The sequence below is a fragment of the Gadus macrocephalus genome, chromosome 15 (assembly GCF_031168955.1).
Source record: "Gadus macrocephalus chromosome 15, ASM3116895v1".
Taxonomy (NCBI): domain Eukaryota; kingdom Metazoa; phylum Chordata; class Actinopteri; order Gadiformes; family Gadidae; genus Gadus; species Gadus macrocephalus.
Genome location: NC_082396.1, coordinates 14068531 through 14088467, shown reverse-complemented (window position 1 = coordinate 14088467; position 19937 = coordinate 14068531). Strand labels below are relative to the sequence as shown.

Genomic DNA, 19937 nt, shown 5'->3' with positions numbered 1-19937 from the left:
GAGAGAGAGAGAGAGAATATGGGAGCAGATGAGACAGAGAGAGAGAGAGAGAGAGAGAGAGAGAGAGAGAGAGAGAGAGAGAGAGAGAGGGAGAGAGAGAGAGAGAGAGAGAGAGAGAGAGAGGAGAGAGAGAGAGAACATACGAGAGTACGAGAGAGTGAGAACATGAGAGAGAGAGAGAGAGAGAGAGAGAGAGAGTGAGAGAGAGAGAGAACATACGAGAGTACGAGAGAGTGAGAACATGAGAGAGAGAGAGAGAGAGAGAGAGAGAGAGAGAGAGAATATGGGAGCATATGAGACAGAGAGATAGAGAGAGAGAGAGAGAGAGAGAGAGAGAGAGAGAGAGAGAGAGAGAGAGAGAGAGAGAACGAGAACGAGAACAAGAGAGAGATTAAGTCCCTTTTCAGTTTGTCCTTCTTTAAAATATGAATTTGCTGTGATGACATCGGAAATCAATGAATGATCATATCTTCTATCTTATCTTTAGCCACTGCATACGTACCAACATTTAGAAATTCAAACACTTTCTGTATCGTCGCGCCAAGGTTGGCTGCGTACTCCTCCAATGAAGAATTAGGATCTGGTCTTTTTGGAAAACTGTCAACCAATCCAGAAGGAAGACAACGTACATACCCAGATTCAGCCTTACCTGGAAGGGGAACATCCATAGCAGATACACATATATTAAATATGAATCGTTGCAGTGTTTCTATCTGTACATACACTGTATGTCCTTAAGATGGTGCCAGTGTTCAAGTATTGAATTGAACAGATTTAAAAAGGAAATTGCGTTGATAACCTATTTATACCACAAGTTGACAATGATAATAGGTTATACATAATTTTACTAGAGCAGAAATAAATCCTATTTTTTTTATTGCATAAGTAGCATAAAAGCTTACAGTTTGAACTGATGAATGCAATATAACTGACCGCATTGCGTTGGAGAGGTCGGTGTTGTAGACGCAGTACCGAAGAGTGCTGTTCAATAGACAGGCCTGAAATAACTGCAGTGAGTCGATGACCTTCTGATGGAAGTCCTCCATGGACTTGTTTGCTACTTTGAAGTACAGGTAGTCTGAGTATAGCCTATAGAAACACACAAAGCAAACACACAATGCAGGACAAAAATGTGGGGTGGCAGAATACGTTATTCAGAGATATTTGGTTATCAAATCATAACATCAAATGCAATGGCCTCTCATCTTTAATAATAATTAAATAAAATACAATTCTACAGCGAAAAACAAGCAAATTGCTTATGTTTTTTAGACTTTATACACCACTTTCCCCTCACTACTGCTGATACTCGACAAAGCAGGGGGAAAAAAATAAGTTGTTTTACCTCTCTACTGGATCTCTAAGCATGATGATTATTTTGGCATTTGGCTGAACCGTGTGGATGAAGTCTTGGGCCAGTAACAGTGGTTCTGCCTCCTCCTTGTCTCCGTGGAGATAGCTCCAAACTTGGTTATCCCACATTGTGGATGCACTTGCCTCGCCTGTCAATTCAAGAGGGAAGTGGTGAAAGGCTGAGCTATACTGTGGCACAGTAGAGTAGAATGTAAAATGCACTTTATCCTGCCCATTGAATGGAAATGCTCCTTTGTCTTGCCGCTCTTTGCTTCCCACAATACTTAAAAAAAACTTCGGCCATGAATTGATATTGCGTCAAGAAACTCAAGGCAGGGTAATCAAATCCTATAATCGCTCAAACGAGCAGGGTCAAAGCTTGTAACACAATGAACACATATTGCAGAGAACAAAATATGTGTTCATTATGTTACAAGCTTTTAACATAATGAACACACATTGCAGAGAAAGAAGATATACCACGTTGTTTAATAAGCACCAACAGCTGTGTGCAACTCTATGTGTATATCTGTTTCTCTGATGAACAGAAACAAAAAAAATAACACGCACGCACTCACGCACGCACGCACGCACACACACACACACACACACACACACACACACACACACACACACACACACACACAAAGATATCTCCCTTCATCAGGATAACATTGGTCATTAGTTATAAGCGAAAAATTGTTGATATTATTTCATTATTTCTTTTACTATTAACATAGCAGACTATTTTGTAATTTAGTTTGTCAGGTGCTATTATAAATCAGCTGCATGTCAACAGGGAGCAGGTAAGAGATGATCATCTTGGTCAAAGATGCTTAAAGAAAGCCTACATAGGTAGACTATTTTCTACACACTTACCTGTAATGAATTGAACTTCGCTATTTTCAGTGGATGAATTAGCGAGCATATGTTCCTGGATGCGATGGGCTGCCATGTCAAAGAGGTCCAGGTAATCTTCCAAAGGGAAACGCGCCTTCAGGCCATCTTTAAAACGAATATAACCTGCAACATAAATGCAAATCAGGGGACTTGTAGAGAATACATTTCTGAGTATGTCAAAAAAAAAGTAAGTCTCTACTAGCCCATTCCTGTGATGAGTTATGATTTTTTAAAGAAATAACCAAAATGCTCACTCCAGCCACTAGGGGGCAACCAAAATTAAAAAAGGAAGGAATTCCACACTTGTACAGTCCTTGTTTCACGACCATTAAGAAGTTATTTAAGGGCTCACTCTCACTAGGCAAGTTTGCCTGTTCCGTGCTGCAGGAAGATTCAGCACGATTCCCCCCTTCCCCACTCCCCCCGTTGGCCCGTGGTCACACTGCTCCCAAAGGCCGTGGCCTGGGCACGATTGCTCCTTCATACATGCGTCATCACGTCGTAATACGGTCATATATATATACGTCATCACCAAGCGTGGTGTCCAGCTGCGACTGAATGCTATTGTCGGCCCAAATTTCAAGTAAACACTCGACTTCACTATCGCACCAACGTAAACACACTCGTGAACCGCTTGCCGCCATTGTTTAAAATGATTGTTGTGGGGAAGAAGGGCATGGACCTATAAAGAAAGAAGGGCCGCGCAAGGACTACGTCATACAGCTCACGTTGCGTATCCGCGCGTGTGCGCGTGTCATCTCATTAGCATCTGTACTTTGGCCACGGCACACCTCTACCAAGTGTGCCGTGGCCAAGGGGCTGTTCCGTGCTGGAATACGGATGGCGTGGTCACACTAGCCAATCGTTCTAGACTTTAGTATGCAAATTAGCTCGGGCACGGGGCCGCGGCCCTAGTGTGAGTGGCCCCTAAAGGTGACATCACCATTACCAAAATGTCTTTGTCAAAGAGAAGAAAAGTGGACACAGAGTGCAGAGTTTTCCAGGAAAAATGGACAGAGAATTATTTATTCGCATAGGTGAATACAAAAGCAGTGTGCTTGGTATGTAATCAGCAAGTTTCAGTGCTCAAAGAATATAATATTCGGCGCCACTATGAGACTCATCATAAAGAAAAATATCACCATTTGAAAGGACAACTAAGAAAATAGGAGATAGACAAATTGTTAGCTGGTCTTAAGAAACAGCAGTCTACTTTTACTTTCAGCCGAGAGGTCAGTGATGCTGACCTTATTGCTCACGAGGTAGTGCAAGCATCCAAGCTATTTTCTGATGGTGAAGAGTTCGTGAAAACATGCATGCGGAAGGCTGCAGAAGTTGTGTTCCCTGAAAAGCGATCTGCTTTTGCCAACATTAGTCTCTCGAGGAACACTGTCGAAGATAGGGTAGCAGAGCTCTGCATTTATTGCTTTTCGGTTGCAATTGATGAGAGCACTGATGTAACAGATATTGCTCAATTGGCCATATTTATTCGGGATGTGATGAGACTTTGACAATCACCGAGTTGGTGCCTAATGTTAGATTTCAGCTTATTTCTAAACTGTTCGTATATAGACTCTGCGTTGTGTAATTTCCGTCGTAGTAGTAATTCTTGAAGTCGAAATCAAAGCAACTTGACAGGTTGGATCAGAGGGTTGAATAGATGGTTTATTCCAGGATGTAATACAGCGAGATACAGACTTAGTTTGAATAATCTATAGTGGACGCGGTTGAGGAGCAGTTTTGAGACGTGTTCCTTGGCTGTCGAACCCTCTTCTCGCCGAACCAAAGGGTACGGGCGAGTATTATATTAAAGAAAAGAACAAGAGAACAGAAGCACTCTCACCCTTGATAAGGTATATGGCCCTGGCTATGTCCCAGACAACCAGGTTGGTTCATCCTTGTTGAGACATAACGAATGGCGGAATGTTGGAAATAACACCTTGTATCAGTGTGAGAGGCACTGGCCTGTTCCTAGACTAGAAATGTTAACACAGAGAGACACTAAAATACACCAACATTCTACATTCCTCCCTCTTGATCATATTAAACATTTAAAGATTTAAAGATCACCCTTAAAATTAGAATTCAGTGTATCTACTGGTAAACCATTAACAATTAACTAAATCAATAAAAGGAAGCATAAAAGGCAATAGACAAGTAAATTCAAATCATACACAAGTAAACCAGGTGTAGGGTACTATAAAAAAAAAAAAAAAAAAAAACTCATCAGGTTACTCCTGATTAAACCAAACCAGATTCAAAATTTAAAGAATCAAGGAAGTCGACTGTCCAGGCACCTCCCTCTGCTTGGCAGTGAAGCTCCACCCTTTTTTAATAGCTTTCACTGTTCCCAGCAGAAAAGTGGTTCAGTTTCTCTAAACAAAATTAAAGTGCCCAGAGGAAGGCCTAGCCTTAGAAACTATCTGAGAAAACATCGACCCACCAAACCCACTTAGCCATCCTCCCAAAGACCAACCCGCAGTTTCCGACTTCAGCATAGCCACATTATCATAGATGTCATGTACATAATTAGACACATTCGTAGACGCATCGGGGACGTATGTGCAACATCTCTGGTGTAAATGGCGCTCGATAAAGAAACAGTACCCTTCAAGATGCACAGAAAGGAAGTCCAATAGATCCTGATGTTGGAAAATCCTTGTTCTAAGCCCGTACAATTCATGATTAAGGTCAATCAGGCCATGGCCGGAAGCGTTCGCTATAGCGTCAATAATATGTACTAAATCTCTAATCTCATCAAGAGCAACTGTGATGCCATAGTGTGGAATGATAGCAGAAAAGACTCTTTGAGTTGGAATTCCGATGGAATAAATCACGCTTAGATTTAATTGTAGCATTACCCTTCAAATGTTCCTCTGACACAATCTCCAAAGCAGGCACTCCATAGGCGACATAACATGAACCACTCCAATTAGGAGGCGGATATGAATAAGCGTCCTGCCACACACAAACATGGTCCCATTTACCGCAGGCAAGGCATCAGTGGCAATCGTCTGGCCAGGTGAAGCACCAGGCACGCGGGTTAATGGGGGTAGGGGGACATTCACCAACAGATGCTTCTCTGATATGAAGTGAGAACCTGTATTAGTGTTTAAGAGCGCTCAATAATCACTGAATATACGCTGTATGAATGGGAAAGAATTGTGTACACTGTGTTTAACTCTTTTGAGAAGAGGTGGGATAAGGGTTAGAGTCCTGAGTTTGTGTGAGGGTTAGAGTCCTTAGTGTGTGTGTGTGGGTTGGAGTCCCAGAATAAGGCCTTTGGTTTGTGGTTAGAGTCCCGACGTGTGTCTGGGTTAGAGTCCTAGAATCTGGGTAAGAGTCCTAGAATAGAAATTGCATGCAGGGTCATTCAAGTGATTTGTTCAGTACAACACCGAATGACATATTCAGCTCTCTCGTTGGGGCGCTGGACAAGGTCGGAGTGGACTGGTCCCGTGCTGTCAGCCTGGCTATAGATGGCGCACCATCAATGGTCGGGAGAAAGGCAGGCGTTGCGACAAAATTCTGAGAGAAAGTACAGACCGCAAATGGGGGACAAGATTTTTGGGCATTTCACTGTATTTTGCATCAAGAAGCGTTGTGTTGCAAAACACTAAAAATGGATCGTTATGAGTGTAGTTGTAAAAACTGTCAATTTCATCAGAGCGCGAGGTCTGAATCACCGTCAGTTTGACACTTTTCTCAGAGATAATGACATTCAGGCTGGCCTACCATGTGGTTAAGCCGAGGTGCCATGCTCAAGCGTTTCTTTGAGCTACGAGAGGAAATTGGACAGTTCATGGAGAAAAAGGGTAGCCCAGTAAAGGAACTTAAATGTATGCTGATATGTAATGCTGATATGGATCAATACAAAGACAAGATAACAGGATTGCTGCAGGAGTTCGAGCGGAGGTTTGCAGAGTTTGCAGTTTTTCGCTCGCCATTTACAGTCAAGCCTTCTGACATCTTTGCGAACAGGTGTTCTCAGTAATGAACCTAAATAAAACAAAGCACCGCGCAAGGTTAACAAACACACACTTGAGAAAAAAAGTTAATCAGCAAATAGGCCTGGGCCTAATTCTTGTGATGCTCTTTCAGAAATGTTTGCACTCTGGTGAATACAGATCTTTGAAAATAAGTTGACTCAGGTTTCATGTTAAAAGGCAATGAATATTGTGCAGTATATCATTCTCTGCTTCAGTAGCCTACAAAACAGTTTGATATGATGTAGCCCAGTGGTTTTCAAACTGTGGGGCGCGCCCCCCCTGGGGGGCGCCAGAGTTCTTCAGGGGGGGCGCGACGTGAGAAAAAAAAAAAAAAAAAAAAACCTGAAAGACGATGATTCAAATCATCAGTCGTACTTCAACTGTAGAAGTAACATAACTAAATCAATTTTCAACCGTTTATCTTCGTGCAAACCATTTAACAAATCTACACACTTGTATCTTCAATAATATCTAAACAGAATTTCGATATAATTTAAAATGTCTTCAGAATCACAGTTTTAGTTTCATACCACTTCGTTTTCAGCTGTTTTCATTGAAGACGTCAGCCCATTCTGATACACCTACTTCTAGACATCGTAACTCATTCCTTTTTCAACCGTTTACCATCGTTCAAAGCATTAAACAAATCTACACACTTGTATCTTCAATACTATCGAAACGGAATTTTGATAGCATTTCTACTTTTTTCAGAATCACAGTTTTAGTTTCAAACCGGCGTCGTTTTCAGTTGCTTATAATAATTTAGGTCACCATAGCAACGCCGGTAAACAAACCCCGCCGAATGGTCGAATCTCTGGACTGAAAAGGCAGATCTGATTCGACTCAGAAAATTCAGAGTCGGGGACCCTGAATGAATCTGTAAACTGGCAGTTTACACAGATTAAGATGTTCAAATGTATTTAAAAAAGGTTAAGCTAAAACATGCTTAGATAAAGTTGCTAAATTGTGTTGTTTAAAAACGCAAAAAGATGTAATGTTTCAGAAATATGTTTAAAAAATATGTTAAAAAATTTGTTTCAAATGTTTCAAAAATATGTTCCAAATGTTTTAAAATTATGATCGGAGATGTTTGAAATGTGTAAAATAATTAAAATAGCTTTCAAAACACAGGTATTTAGAAAAAAAAATTGGGGGGGGGGGCTCAGCTGAATTTTTTTCTCTGAGGGGGGGCTCACTCTCTCACACTTTGAAAACCCCTGGCCTACATAATCACGGATCATAAGGATCTATATCAGTACAACACATTTATTCACAGATAGGCCAATGGAATTGAAATAAAATGCATTTCACATTCATTAACAACTGGATTATTTTTATAGAGTTGAGTGAATACATTTTTACAACTGAACACCTGAACCAACTCACCACACTAAACCAACTCAAGTGGGAGGTATGAAGAAAGCTATCATACTGCCTTGAAAATGTAAATGTGCACATATAAATAAAATAAACAAACATAAAAGTTATAGCAGTGCATGAGCAATGAGATTAGGCTACATCAGGGGTTTTCAAAGTGTGAGAGAGTGAGCCCCCCCTCAGAGAAAAAAATTCAGCTGAGCCCCCCCCCCCCCCATTTTTTTTTCTAAATACCTGTGTTTTGAAAGCTATTTTAATTATTTTACACATTTCAAACATCTCCGATCATAATTTTAAAACATTTGGAACATATTTTTGAAACATTTGAAACAAATTTTTTAACATATTTTTTAAACATATTTCTGAAACATTACAACATCTTTTTGCGTTTTTAAACAACACAATTTAACAACTTTATCTAAGCATGTTTTAGCTTAACCTTTTTTAAATACATTTGAACATCTTAATCTGTGTAAACTGCCAGTTTACAGATTCATTCAGGGTCCCCGACTCTGAATTTTCTGAGTCGAATCAGATCTGCCTTTTCAGTCCAGAGATTCGACTATTCGGCGGGGTTTGTTTACCGGCGTTGCTATGGTGACCTAAATTATTATAAGCAACTGAAAACGACGCCGGTTTGAAACTAAAACTGTGATTCTGAAAAAAGTAGAAATGCTATCAAAATTCCGTTTGATACAAGTGTGTAGATTTGTTTAATGCTTTGAACGATGGTAAACGGTTGAAAAAGGAATGAGTTACGATGTCTAGAAGTAGGTGTATCAGAATGGGCTGACGTCTTCAATGAAAACAGCTGAAAATGAAGCGGTATGAAACTAAAACTGTGATTCTGAAGACATTTTAAATTATATCGAAATTCAGTTTAGATATTATTGAAGATACAAGTGTGTAGATTTGTTAAATGGTTTGCACGAAGATAAACGGTTGAAAATTGATTTAGTTATGTTACTTCTACAGTTGAAGTACGACTGATGATTTGAATCATCGTCTTTCAGGGTTTTTTTCGGGGTTTTTTTTTTCTCACGTCGCGCCCCCCCTGAAGACCTCTGGCGCGCCCCACAGTTTGAAAACCACTGATGTAGGCTACAAATGTAGGCTGAATGATAAAAGCATAGTACTTTAAAACAACTGGTCCGGCCCCCCACTTGAGATCAGATGGGCTGTATGTGGCCCCTGAACCAAAATTAGTTTGACACCCCTGATCTAAATGGTTTACTGCGGCATGCGTATTTTCCTGGGCAACTCTCCTCACCAAATGTAGCTCTCATGAGAGGTAACAGAACCATGTTTATGGCTGTCAGTCCCACACACGCACACACACAAACAAACACACACACACACACACACACACACACACACACACACACACACACACACACACACACACACACACACACACACACACACACACACACACACACACACACACACACACACACATCCATGATTGCAGCCATATTGGGGGCCAAATATCAAGAAGGTGGGAGTAAGGTCTGGTTACTCCCTCAGGTACACTGACACAATTGGCAGCCAGGGCGAAGCAGAATTTTAACTGAGGAGTTCAATTAGTGATTTAAAGAAAAATCTAGAATATGGAATTTTGCAGGTTTGTTCCTGTAAGCAAATGTGCAGAAAAGGTGTCTGTATCAATACCTTTTCTGACACTAGATTCCATCTATTTCAGATCTGAAGCCACTTCCACATTATATAAATAACTCAGAAGGAAGGTTGATTCTGAAAACAGACCAGCTCTTTCTTGGACAAACAAATAGCTATAGACTGGCAATGATGACCAATTTATATTTTAAGTTTCTAAATTAATGTCAAACTAATCAAATGTCATATATAAATGATAATGTACAGATAATTGTTTATTGTTTGCATTTTAACTAGCCATTAGAATACCCAGAAATAGAGAAAATAAATTAATGCTAGCCCACAAATGTATGTAAGAGAGTCAGTTGAAGCAACCTTGTCCTAGGGTTGCTTCAACAGGACACGGAAGGCACATACATACTTATATTGCATAAACCCATCGATAGCACATCAGACTCCTTCTACTCCTTCTTCACAACTCAAAACACATCTGTTTAAAACTGCCTATTTCATCTGATGCCAATTGCTTTGTCTCTTACTACTGTTTTTCTTTTTCTCTTTATCTTATTGTTGTTTCTTTTTAATGACTTTTGTGTATCTTTGTATGGTTTCCTTGAGTGCCGAGAAAGGCGCCTTCAAATTACATTTATTATTATTATTATTATTATTATTATTATTATTTTATCATTGCAAATCCTCTACTCCTGTAACAAGAAGCTGTATATTCAAACAACATCTAAAATAATCCAAAAACAATCTATGACCCAACAGTCAGAAGAAGCACATGAGAAGGGTCTCACCGAAGCGTTTCCTTGTCCACCAGTGGGGCTCCTTCATGGTGGTGAACTTAATCTCCCCGTGCAGGCGCAGTCTGTGAAACAAGTCGGTGGTGCCACACTTCGGCTGACCGATGATGTAGAAGTACGGCAAGCAGCGCAGCCGGTACACTTTGCCGTCTCTGTGGTGCAGGTGTCCCTGGAAGCTAGTCCTCATGTTGTCACAGACTGTTTTGAAGCTCTTAGAGCGCAGCGTGAACAGGTTCCTCCAATACGGGTCGACGCCGGGCTCGCTCAAATACTCGGCCAGCCAGCACGGGTTCTTGACTTGGGGAAGGAACCATTGAGGAATCGCGGAAAACAACTGTTGAATGGAAATGAGGCAATAGTCCCAGTTATCCACACATAAACAGTGATGTTGTGAGGATCTTACCATGTCAAAGTAACTAATATATAATGTGAATAATTATGTCATTAACGGATCCAATCCCCACAAGCCCCAATAAAATCATGCGCAACAAGAGGAAATCAACAAGTGGAACGCGACTGACCTCTGGGTCGGAGCCAATAACCTCTCTCTCGTCTGGGACTCTCCTGGGTGTGTAGTCCAGTTTGAATAGGATGTTCCTCAACAGGGATCTCATGTCCAGGGAGGGCCTCAGCGGGGAGGGGGCCGGAGTTATCAGAATTCCTGTCTTGTCCCACGTCAGGATGTAGGAAGCCACGATGAAGAAGGACAACGTCAGGCCAAACAGGAAGCTCACCACCTTGAGCTTTGTGCTACCGGCCCTCAGGTAGCTCAGTGGAGACAGTGAGATCCATTTGATGACTAGGGAGGTTCCTGAATTGTGATTGGAGCCATCCGCCTCAGATGAGCTTTGGAGGCAGTGTTTGTTGTCCATCACGTCACCAGTACTAGCGGTCACAGCTCAGTGGTAACACACCGACACAGAGGGCAGGATGTGCACACACACATTGAAACACTGCTGATGTCTCTAAGCGGTGTGTCATGTCTGGAGACAGCCCGGCATTCATCGCTCCAAGCAACATGAAAGTCGTTGTTTGCCTTCAAATCCAGCATTCTAGCTCCAGATCTTCTAGAGCCGGGATTTGGCGGGACCACCTATTACACAAACAGAAGAAAGAAAATAAACTATTTTGAGTCCTTTTTTTATTATTACAAGTGCAGAAAGGTAGCACTCTGTGGTTTTAACATGGTAATTTGATAGCTTAATGTCATACGCTAATATTAAGAGTAACTCAAGCCTGGGGTAATAGGTATGATCACTTCAAACAAGTCAGTGGTCAAGCAGAGAGTGTTTGGTCTGGCGGACAGGATAGGTGTGCCAGCCGTTCACTGTGGGCATCCAAGGGCAGCATAATGCTTGGTCTGTAATTCAAAACTAAAGACACAGAATTATTCCCTGTGAGATGGTACCCTGTAGAGAGAGTGAACGTATATAAAAAAATAACATGTGATAGTGAAAATGAAAATATAATACTGACCATCGTCTCAATATATATATACATTCATAAATAAAGTTGATACATATACAAACAAAAACAACAGCAGCATGGCAGAACACAAAGTTCCCACAGCCTGCCAGAAGCACCTACGCACGCCATTTGTCTCTGGATCCAGGTAAACATTGTTCCCTGCTCTCTCCAGTATCGACCTACGCCCATTAGGAGAAGTGGCTACTTGCAGTGAAAAAACCAAACTCTGCAAGAGAGACACATACTGAGTGGATGAAGAGACCAGCGTTGGAGAGAAACCCAACATACGCACCTGAGAACGTTGGAGAGGAAATAAATAAAGTGAGGATGAGACTAGAATCAGACCTCCTGGGAGGAGGATTGATCGGTAGTTGTACCGCCCCCAGGGGAGACGGGAGACTAAGTAAAGACGCTGCAAAGCCTGACATAGTTGTGTTGCCTTAAAAGCCCCAAATTCAGAAACAGGACTATAACTTATAATGCTTATAACATGTAATGCATGGCTTACATGACTGAGATAGGGGATTACTATATTAGTGTTGGTAATGAATAGCTGTTGAGTGTCAATAAGCTCGAATAACAACCTCTATTGGGTTTGGAAGATAAAGATAACGAAAGGCCATGCCATTTTGGTAATTACAAATCTCAGCTTTGGCTGTCGATCGCCCTGGACAAATGACAGGACATCAGAGAAATCCACGCCCCAGTAGAAACAGCTTGATGGTGATTACTTAGCAACACAATATGGTGTACTAGATCCAGATTAGTTATGAAGAATGCTATGGAACACATTTAGAGGAATGGTTGGTCGAGAATTGCTTTGCTATTAAATGTAAGCTAAAGTGGCTAGATCATTTTATAAATAAGAGCAATCAAATATATTGAAATAGATAACAAAAATAATTTGCCTTCCAAGTATCATCTAGAAATTAAACTTAATAAAATGCACTTCAACAGTGAAAGTGGTTTATTAAAAAGACAAATCGATTTTAAGATATGGATATCAAAAGTTCACGGACATACATACACGCCAGTAGCCTACTTGTGAGAGGTTTCATGTGGAGCTTAACAGTAGTTATTGGATTCAAATCGAGCTGACAGATTCATTCTTCAGCATTAAACAAAGTGATTGGCAGTTGAATATTCTCCTGCTTCCAACACAAGAACCTACACGAGCCACATGTACAGGTTTTGTTTTTGCAACCGAATGCATATTGAGGCCCTTTACAGTTTACAAAGGTGCTATAGATTCAGATCAATCAAGAAGCAGCAAACGCCCACACGCTCACATTAACATCTAATTTTCTGAAAGGACATTTTGTGTTCCTACGGGCATCAAATAACATACTGCAACCGTTAAAGATCCCATGGCATGAAAACTTCTGTCTGTGTGTGTGTGTGTGTGTGTGTGTGTGTGTGTGTGTGTGTGTGTGTGTGTGTGTGTGTGTGTGTGTGTGTGTGTGTGTGTGTGTGTGTGTGTGTGTGTGTGTGTGTGTGTGTGTGATTACACACACTGTAACGCAAGTGTTGTACACTTCTTTGTTATTTGGATAACCGTTCTTCTGTTGGTGTTATGGTGCATAACACGGTTCTTTGACGTCTCTGGTATTTCCACAACGAGACTCGTAGTTGGGGTTACTTCAACCATCGTTGAACCCCGCTGCCGCGAGGCAGCAACACTACCGAGCACCACGGCCCGGCGGCGGGCAGCGGGCAGCGGAGACGGGCAGCGGGCAGCGGGCGGTTCAGTCTACTTCAGATTGATGTGGAAGTGGAAGAACCAGACGTCAGAGAACCCGAAGCAGTCGTTTGTGATTCATGATATCGTCTGGAGGCGCACACAGCTTTTGGCCGTGATAACGTGTATTATATGATATGTGTCATGGTCTGTCGGTTTCCTTGTCTTGCTTTGGTGCGTTTCCTGTTTTACTTTGGTATCTCTATCTTGTTTCTCCCCATGTCCGGTCGAGTTTCCCTCCTGTGTGATTACTGCTCCCTCCCCTAATGTGTTTCAGCTGTTACTCGTTGCGTGGCCTGTTTGTGTTTGGTATTGTCTTTTCCTTGTCTTTCCTTTGTTCCTCGTCGGATCATTTTAGTTCATGGTGAGTTGTGTCCTCTGTGTTCCCGGTGTTACCTCTGTTACCCGCGTCACCCGTGTTCCTTGCCTTTTGCGTTAATAAATTATCCTTTTATTGAACTGTCTGCTATGGGGTCCTACCTGCCTGCCTGCCACCCGCTAACCGTGACAATATGCATTATATGATATTATTTAGATATAGAGCTCCAGGACTGTAACGCAAGTGTTGTACACTTCATAACCGTTCTGCTGTTGGTGTTATGGCGCATAACACGTCGGGTTCTCTGACGTCTCTGGCATTTCCACAACAAGACTCGTAGTGGGGGTTATCTCAGCCATGGTTGAGAAGGAATTAGGGGAAAGGAACTTTGGCTTTCACTCGCTGAAATACATGAACCACGACATTGAGGAGAAAGGGATGGTTGCCCGCGATTGTCTCCCGCTTGAGCCCCGCTTCCCGCTGCCCGCTGCCAAGGGACCACCGCCTCGGCGCTGTCCGCTGCCCGCTACAGGAGGCGGTTGTGCCTAAGCGCTGCCCGCTGCTGAGGTGGTGGTCCCTCGGCAGCGAGACTCTGGCAGGAAACAATCGTGGGCAACAATCCCTTTCTCCTCCATGTCGTGGTTCAGTCTACCTCAGATTGATGTGGACGTGGAAGAACCAGGGATGTCGGAGAACCCGACAGTCGTTTGAGATTCATAATATCGTCTGAACACAGCTTTTGGCCGTGATAATATGTATAATATGATATCGATATCTGCTTAATGTGATATTATTTAGAGAAAGAGTTCAAGGACTCCCGCCGGAGCACCCAGATAGTTCTAGAATATTTACAGAGCACGGCCAAAGGCTGTGCGAGCCTCGCCATTGCGATACATCCACTGTAAACAGAGCGCATGTAACGGGGGGTTAGGCAGGACCCAAGTGCACAGACTGACAATGGTGACAGTGCAGTCCAAAGGTTTATTGTTGGCACAGATGATCAGGATCAGGCCGGCAGAGACAACAGGGGCAGGCAAGAGTTCGGGGACCGGCAGGTAATCAGCTAGACTGGGGGTTCTGTCGGCGGGCGGTTAGTCGGGCAGGCGAGGGGTCGGTATCAGGAGGGCAGACAGGCAGGCGAGGAGCAGGAAACAGGGAAGCAGACAGGCCGGCAGGGACTCAGTGGTCAGACAGGCGGGTGGTCAGACAGGCGAGGGTTCGGGAACAGGCAGGGTCAGCGTTGTAGGAACAGTTCTGGGGTTGCGGGAAAGCTCTGTGAGTAACGAGAGACGATCTGAGCAGAGACTGAGTGGAGCGAGAGGATTTATATAGAGAGAGCACAGGTGAAGGTGGTTGGGTTAATTAGGGGAGATCAGGGCGGCAGGCAGGTGATTGGGAAAACCAGGGGCGGACCATAACACCGCATGGTACCGTGGCCGCAAGCTGCTCAGGGCCACACCCCCACCCTCCTCCTTGACCCACCTCTCTCCTCTTCAGTTGCATTAAAGCTACAGACACCGAAACGGTGCGTTTGGGGAAAGCTCAATGTGCGACTGGCTCGTAGTGGCTGTAATTCTGCACCACGGCTGAATTTCAGGAACGTCTTCAAATACTGTTTTAGGGGCCCACTCATATCTATATTAAAGCATCCATAAGGTAGCATGCCATGGGACCTTTAATACCTTCTCCTTCCAACCCCCAGCGCAAATAATTAGATGACTTTAAATTACGTGATCACAAGATCACACAGGATTGGAAAATAAGCATCCGATTGTTGTTGTTGTTGTTGTTGTTGTTGTTTTGGGACTTGAGTGAAGATAGCTGGGACACTCTCCTGAAATTGGAGCTAGACTTTCCTAACTTAAAACAACAAACAAGTCCAAGTCCATTTTTCATTGCATCTTGACCTAACCTGAAGGAAAACAAGTATTCTGGACTTGGTACCAGACACTGAGTGCAATTGGGTTTAGAAGGATAACATTTCAAGACACGAAATAAGAGGAGCACAAGAAAAGCAGACTGAAAACCTAACGAATACCTACATCTAGCCTAATAGGCCGAGATAGAATACCGAAGATCAGACCAATACTATAATAGAAATGCTGACTTGAACACAAAACAGGTGAGCACATCTAACTGTAATTAACTAAAAATTCACCTGTGTCAAACAGGTCTAATTATTAAGACAGGCAAGACCTAGCCCCTTGCAAAGGTTATTTGCATCTGGATTAGGACATCCAATAACAGCAACTTATCAATCTTGTAAAATCCATACAACCAACGCAGGCAGACTCGGCTGACAGTGACTTTGAATACACTAGCCTGTTCCTGGTAAGGTCCAATCCAATACGATTCCAATACCATCCTTAACATGTGAATTTTCCTTACTCTGACACAGACTTGACATTTTAATGCCAACTGTACCTGGAGCCTCGTCACACTGCCATTCGGCCCATGAATGGCCGTATAAGACCAAACTTACACGGCAAGGTGAAATATTTTAAGGCAGCCAACCATTGTGTAACTTGGGTGAACTTCCTGGTGCACAACCAATAGGAGAACAACCATACATTACCATATGCCAGCGAGGAAGGGGACGGGTGGGTCCACAACCATAGACACAACAACCACAGAAGACAACACATAAACACGGCGAGTCCCAAACAAGCTGAAAAATGAGTTGTGAATCCCCATATGGTATAACTGTCATACAAAAAGATTGTCATTCGTCGTGGATGTGACGCATATCATGATAGGGAATAAGATTGACCGGTCATAGTGCACATTAAAAGAAACTACAGTAGACCGACTTTCCCAGTGGAAAAGGGTGCACAATCAAAATCTGCACAGTTCCACCACATTATATGACACACTACAATAATAAAAGACGTCAACATGTGTGGTTGTGTGTGTGTGTGCATGTGTGTGTGTGTGTGTGTGTGTGTGTGTGTGTGTGTGTGTGTGTGTGTGTGTGTGTGTGTGTGTGTGTGTGTGTGTGTGTGTGTGTGGGGGTGTGTGTGTGTGTGTGTGTGTGTGTGTGTGTGTGTGTGTGTGTGTGTGTGGGGGTGTGTGTGTGTGTGTGTGTGTGTGTGTGTGTGTGTGTGTGTGTGTGTGTGTGTGTGTGTGTGCGTGTGTGTTTGTGTGTAGCCCTGTTTTTTTTCTTTCAGTGGCTCTCTTGGAGATATTACCCATGAAATTTTTGTTGGATATCGTCATGCATCATGACAGCACGAAGAGCATCCATTTCATCGTGTTTGCTTGGCTTCTAGTTGGACACATAACGTATTGTGCAGAGATGAGGTGATCCATGCTACGGTTTCTAGAGAAGCGTGAATATATTGAGGCTCTGGAAAAAGAAAAAACAGAAAGAGTTTGAGCCGCTACACCTATTCTGACTTTTCAACAACGGAATCTGCCTGGATTGACACAAGCTGCCACGGCATTCCTTAGGGGACAACTGGCAGACAGGTGCAGACTTTAGTAAATGGGATTTTCTTTTTTTACTATTTTACCATTCATGTGTACGTTTTTCATGCACATGCACAAATATCTTTTGAGTGGAAAACCAGACTACAGCAAACAACTTCTCGGGTTAAACAGAGTGGAGGCTGTCCGCAGAGCATCTTATTTGAAAAACATTGTATTTAGCTTAAATTAGGTAAAGCCTTGTTTGACTGATTTGACTTTGCAGCATCCACCAGCTTGATGAGATTGTTAGATCTATATATTCTAAAATGCCATCAACGTTGGGGGGACTTAATTACCGTTGCTAATCAAGGTGGATTAATCACGTTGTAAAAGCCAATAAGATGTGAGTGCGCGCGGGGATTTCACTACTTATTGATTGATCTGAATCAATAGCACCTCTTTAAACTGTGAAGGGCCACAAGATTTGGTTGCAAAAAACAAAACCTGTAGATGCGGCCTATGCAGGTTCTTGTGTTGGAAGCAGTTGAATATACAATACAGCTGCCAATTAATGTGTTTAATGCTCCAAAGGAATCTGTCAGTGTGATTTGACTCAAAGAATTACAGTTAAGCTGCACTTGGAGCAACAGAAACCTTTCACAAGTACTGGCGTGTTATTTGACGGTGAACTTTTAAATTCCTTAATCTCAAAAGGCTCATCGATTTATGATTGTAATATGATTATAAACCACTCTCTGTTAAAGTGCATTTTATTATATTCCATTAGGTGTTACATGGAAACCAAACTGTTGATGTTACCTATTTCAATGTTTGATTACTTATCTGATTTGTATTATTTCTAAAATATCTATCCATACATGTTGGTAATGTAAATTAAGCTCTCCTGCCAAACTAACTGCTGCAAAAACAAATGGCCTTCATTCCATCTAGCACATTCCTTAAGTGATGCATTACAGGATCCTTTGTTAACATTTGTGGTGGACCCCCAGTGTCCAATCTAAACAAACACTGGGGTACAATGTAACTACATCGCTTTCTCACTCTCATATACACACATATTTCCCTCTCCTTTCATACAGCTCTCTCGCTCTCATGCTTGAGACATTACCTAAGCTAAAACTGAGAGCTGTGCCAACGAAAACACAGCTCTTTTAGTACTCCCATCGCCAGATATTTTGATTCAATCAAGGGGGGAACCCAAAACCGTCCGTCCTGACAGAACACACACTAGGCCTGGGCAAACCTCTGTGAGGTGGGCACTCGTTGGGGATTCAGTTGTTTAACTTAAGCTTCATATTTACTGCTAGGACACAAAAAAATAAGACGGAATGAATCAAACACTCGATTGTTCACAAGATTGTGTTTGAATCGCTATGCATTGATGACAAAAGGAAATAGATGAAAAAAACACAGAGGATCCCACGGACATTGGGGGAAAGCTGAATGGTGAACCAATCAGGTGGGATTATCGAAAGGGCATCGATCTACCAGTCAAGTCCCCCAGCCGATGGAGCAGACTACAGTAGAAGGAAAACGCCCGGGCACATCCTCACATTCGGACACATGATGCCATAGAAGATGGAAGGAATTCACAACCATTTAATTGTATCTTGGAACAGATGTTTGGGTGAGAAGACCCTTTTCACTCCAGTTCCAGAATTAAACAGACATTAAACCATAGATGTAAACAGGCCTGGACTGTTACGTGCTAGAGAACACCCTAATAAATAAAAGCTAGACACGAGGCTTCTGCCGCTTGGGTCTAAATGTTTACAGTAGTTTATCTTTACTTCACAGCAGTGTAATGTCAGCCCCGCTTGTGGTTCATCTCCTAGGGCGCCAAGAATCCATGACTCCTGGAAGAAATGACTGAAACATTCTGCAGCTGTTCGGTAAGGGGGAATTCTTCCTCCAAAATAGGTTATTTTATGAAACCAATATACAAGTTGCAAAGGGAATGTGTGTTGGGGTTGGGTTTGGGCCACCCCATAATGAATAAAATATGCATGAATAAACTAACCGATGCGAGACGTTAATGTTTAGACAGAATGATCCAATAAGTGTCTTAATGGGTCCCTCAACCCCGTTTATGTATAGTTTCATGCTTCCTCTCCCAGCGTGGCTCGTATTAAGTTTCAAAATAAAGGCAAACATTGATAAGAAATTACCACGGTCAGCTCAAAATTTGGTTTGCATGTTGGAATGGTGACCGACTCAATAAAGTTATTAAACTATCATAACAACATTATTCATGTTTTTTAAGAAGATGGTCAAACTACTCACGTTCAAGTTTGACGGCTGAGTCACTGCATCTCTGTTCTAAAAAACAATTGCGCCCATGCGAAAAATAAAGAATATAGCCGTATGGCCTTGTGGAAAGCTATTTAAATCTCCGGTTTAAATGACGTTAAGAGATTGTCGGAACTGCCGAGCGAGTGAGGGTTCCTCCGTGCTGATCCATCCCAGTCGCGTGTGGCAGACCACGGCGCGTAGCTCCGAAACGAGAGGAGGGAGAGGAAGGTGCGCATGGGCCGGAGCGTCGGGATGAATAAAAGGCTAGATCTGCTCCCCAAAACGGCCAATAGACGATGAATGTGAATGAGGCAGAACGTTTTTACGTGCAATGTGAACTAGAATTATGCCTCACAAGGTATATCATTTAACACTATAGATTCATTGATTGATTGGGTGTCATTAGAATAAAGTAGCTTGTCCTGATTAGTCTGCATTCTTGCTGTGGAGGATTTAAAAGTAAATAACATTGACAGATCACAAATGACTTGTTTTTCATGATGATATTTGATAACTATACACTATGCCTATACGTGCACTCTTTTTTTCTGTAGGCCTATTGTATGTAAGTTTTCTGATGTTAATGTTGAGTAATTGTTACTGTTATGTCATCATAAATATCTATGTGTTAACTTCAGGTCCGATTATAAATG

At 42.3% G+C, this 19937-nt stretch overlaps 1 protein-coding gene across 1 annotated transcript; it reads right to left on the bottom strand.

Moving 5' to 3' along the window:
• Positions 1-359: 359 nt before the first annotated feature.
• LOC132473088 (carbohydrate sulfotransferase 15-like) lies at positions 360-19603 on the bottom strand. The gene is given in 8 exon segments (XM_060073041.1): positions 360-568; positions 571-649; positions 930-1089; positions 1346-1502; positions 2233-2376; positions 10034-10373; positions 10561-11132; positions 19276-19603. Coding segments are annotated over 7 exon segments (1347 nt in total). The 5' UTR covers positions 10912-11132; positions 19276-19603; the 3' UTR covers positions 360-452.
• Positions 19604-19937: the final 334 nt, after the last annotated feature.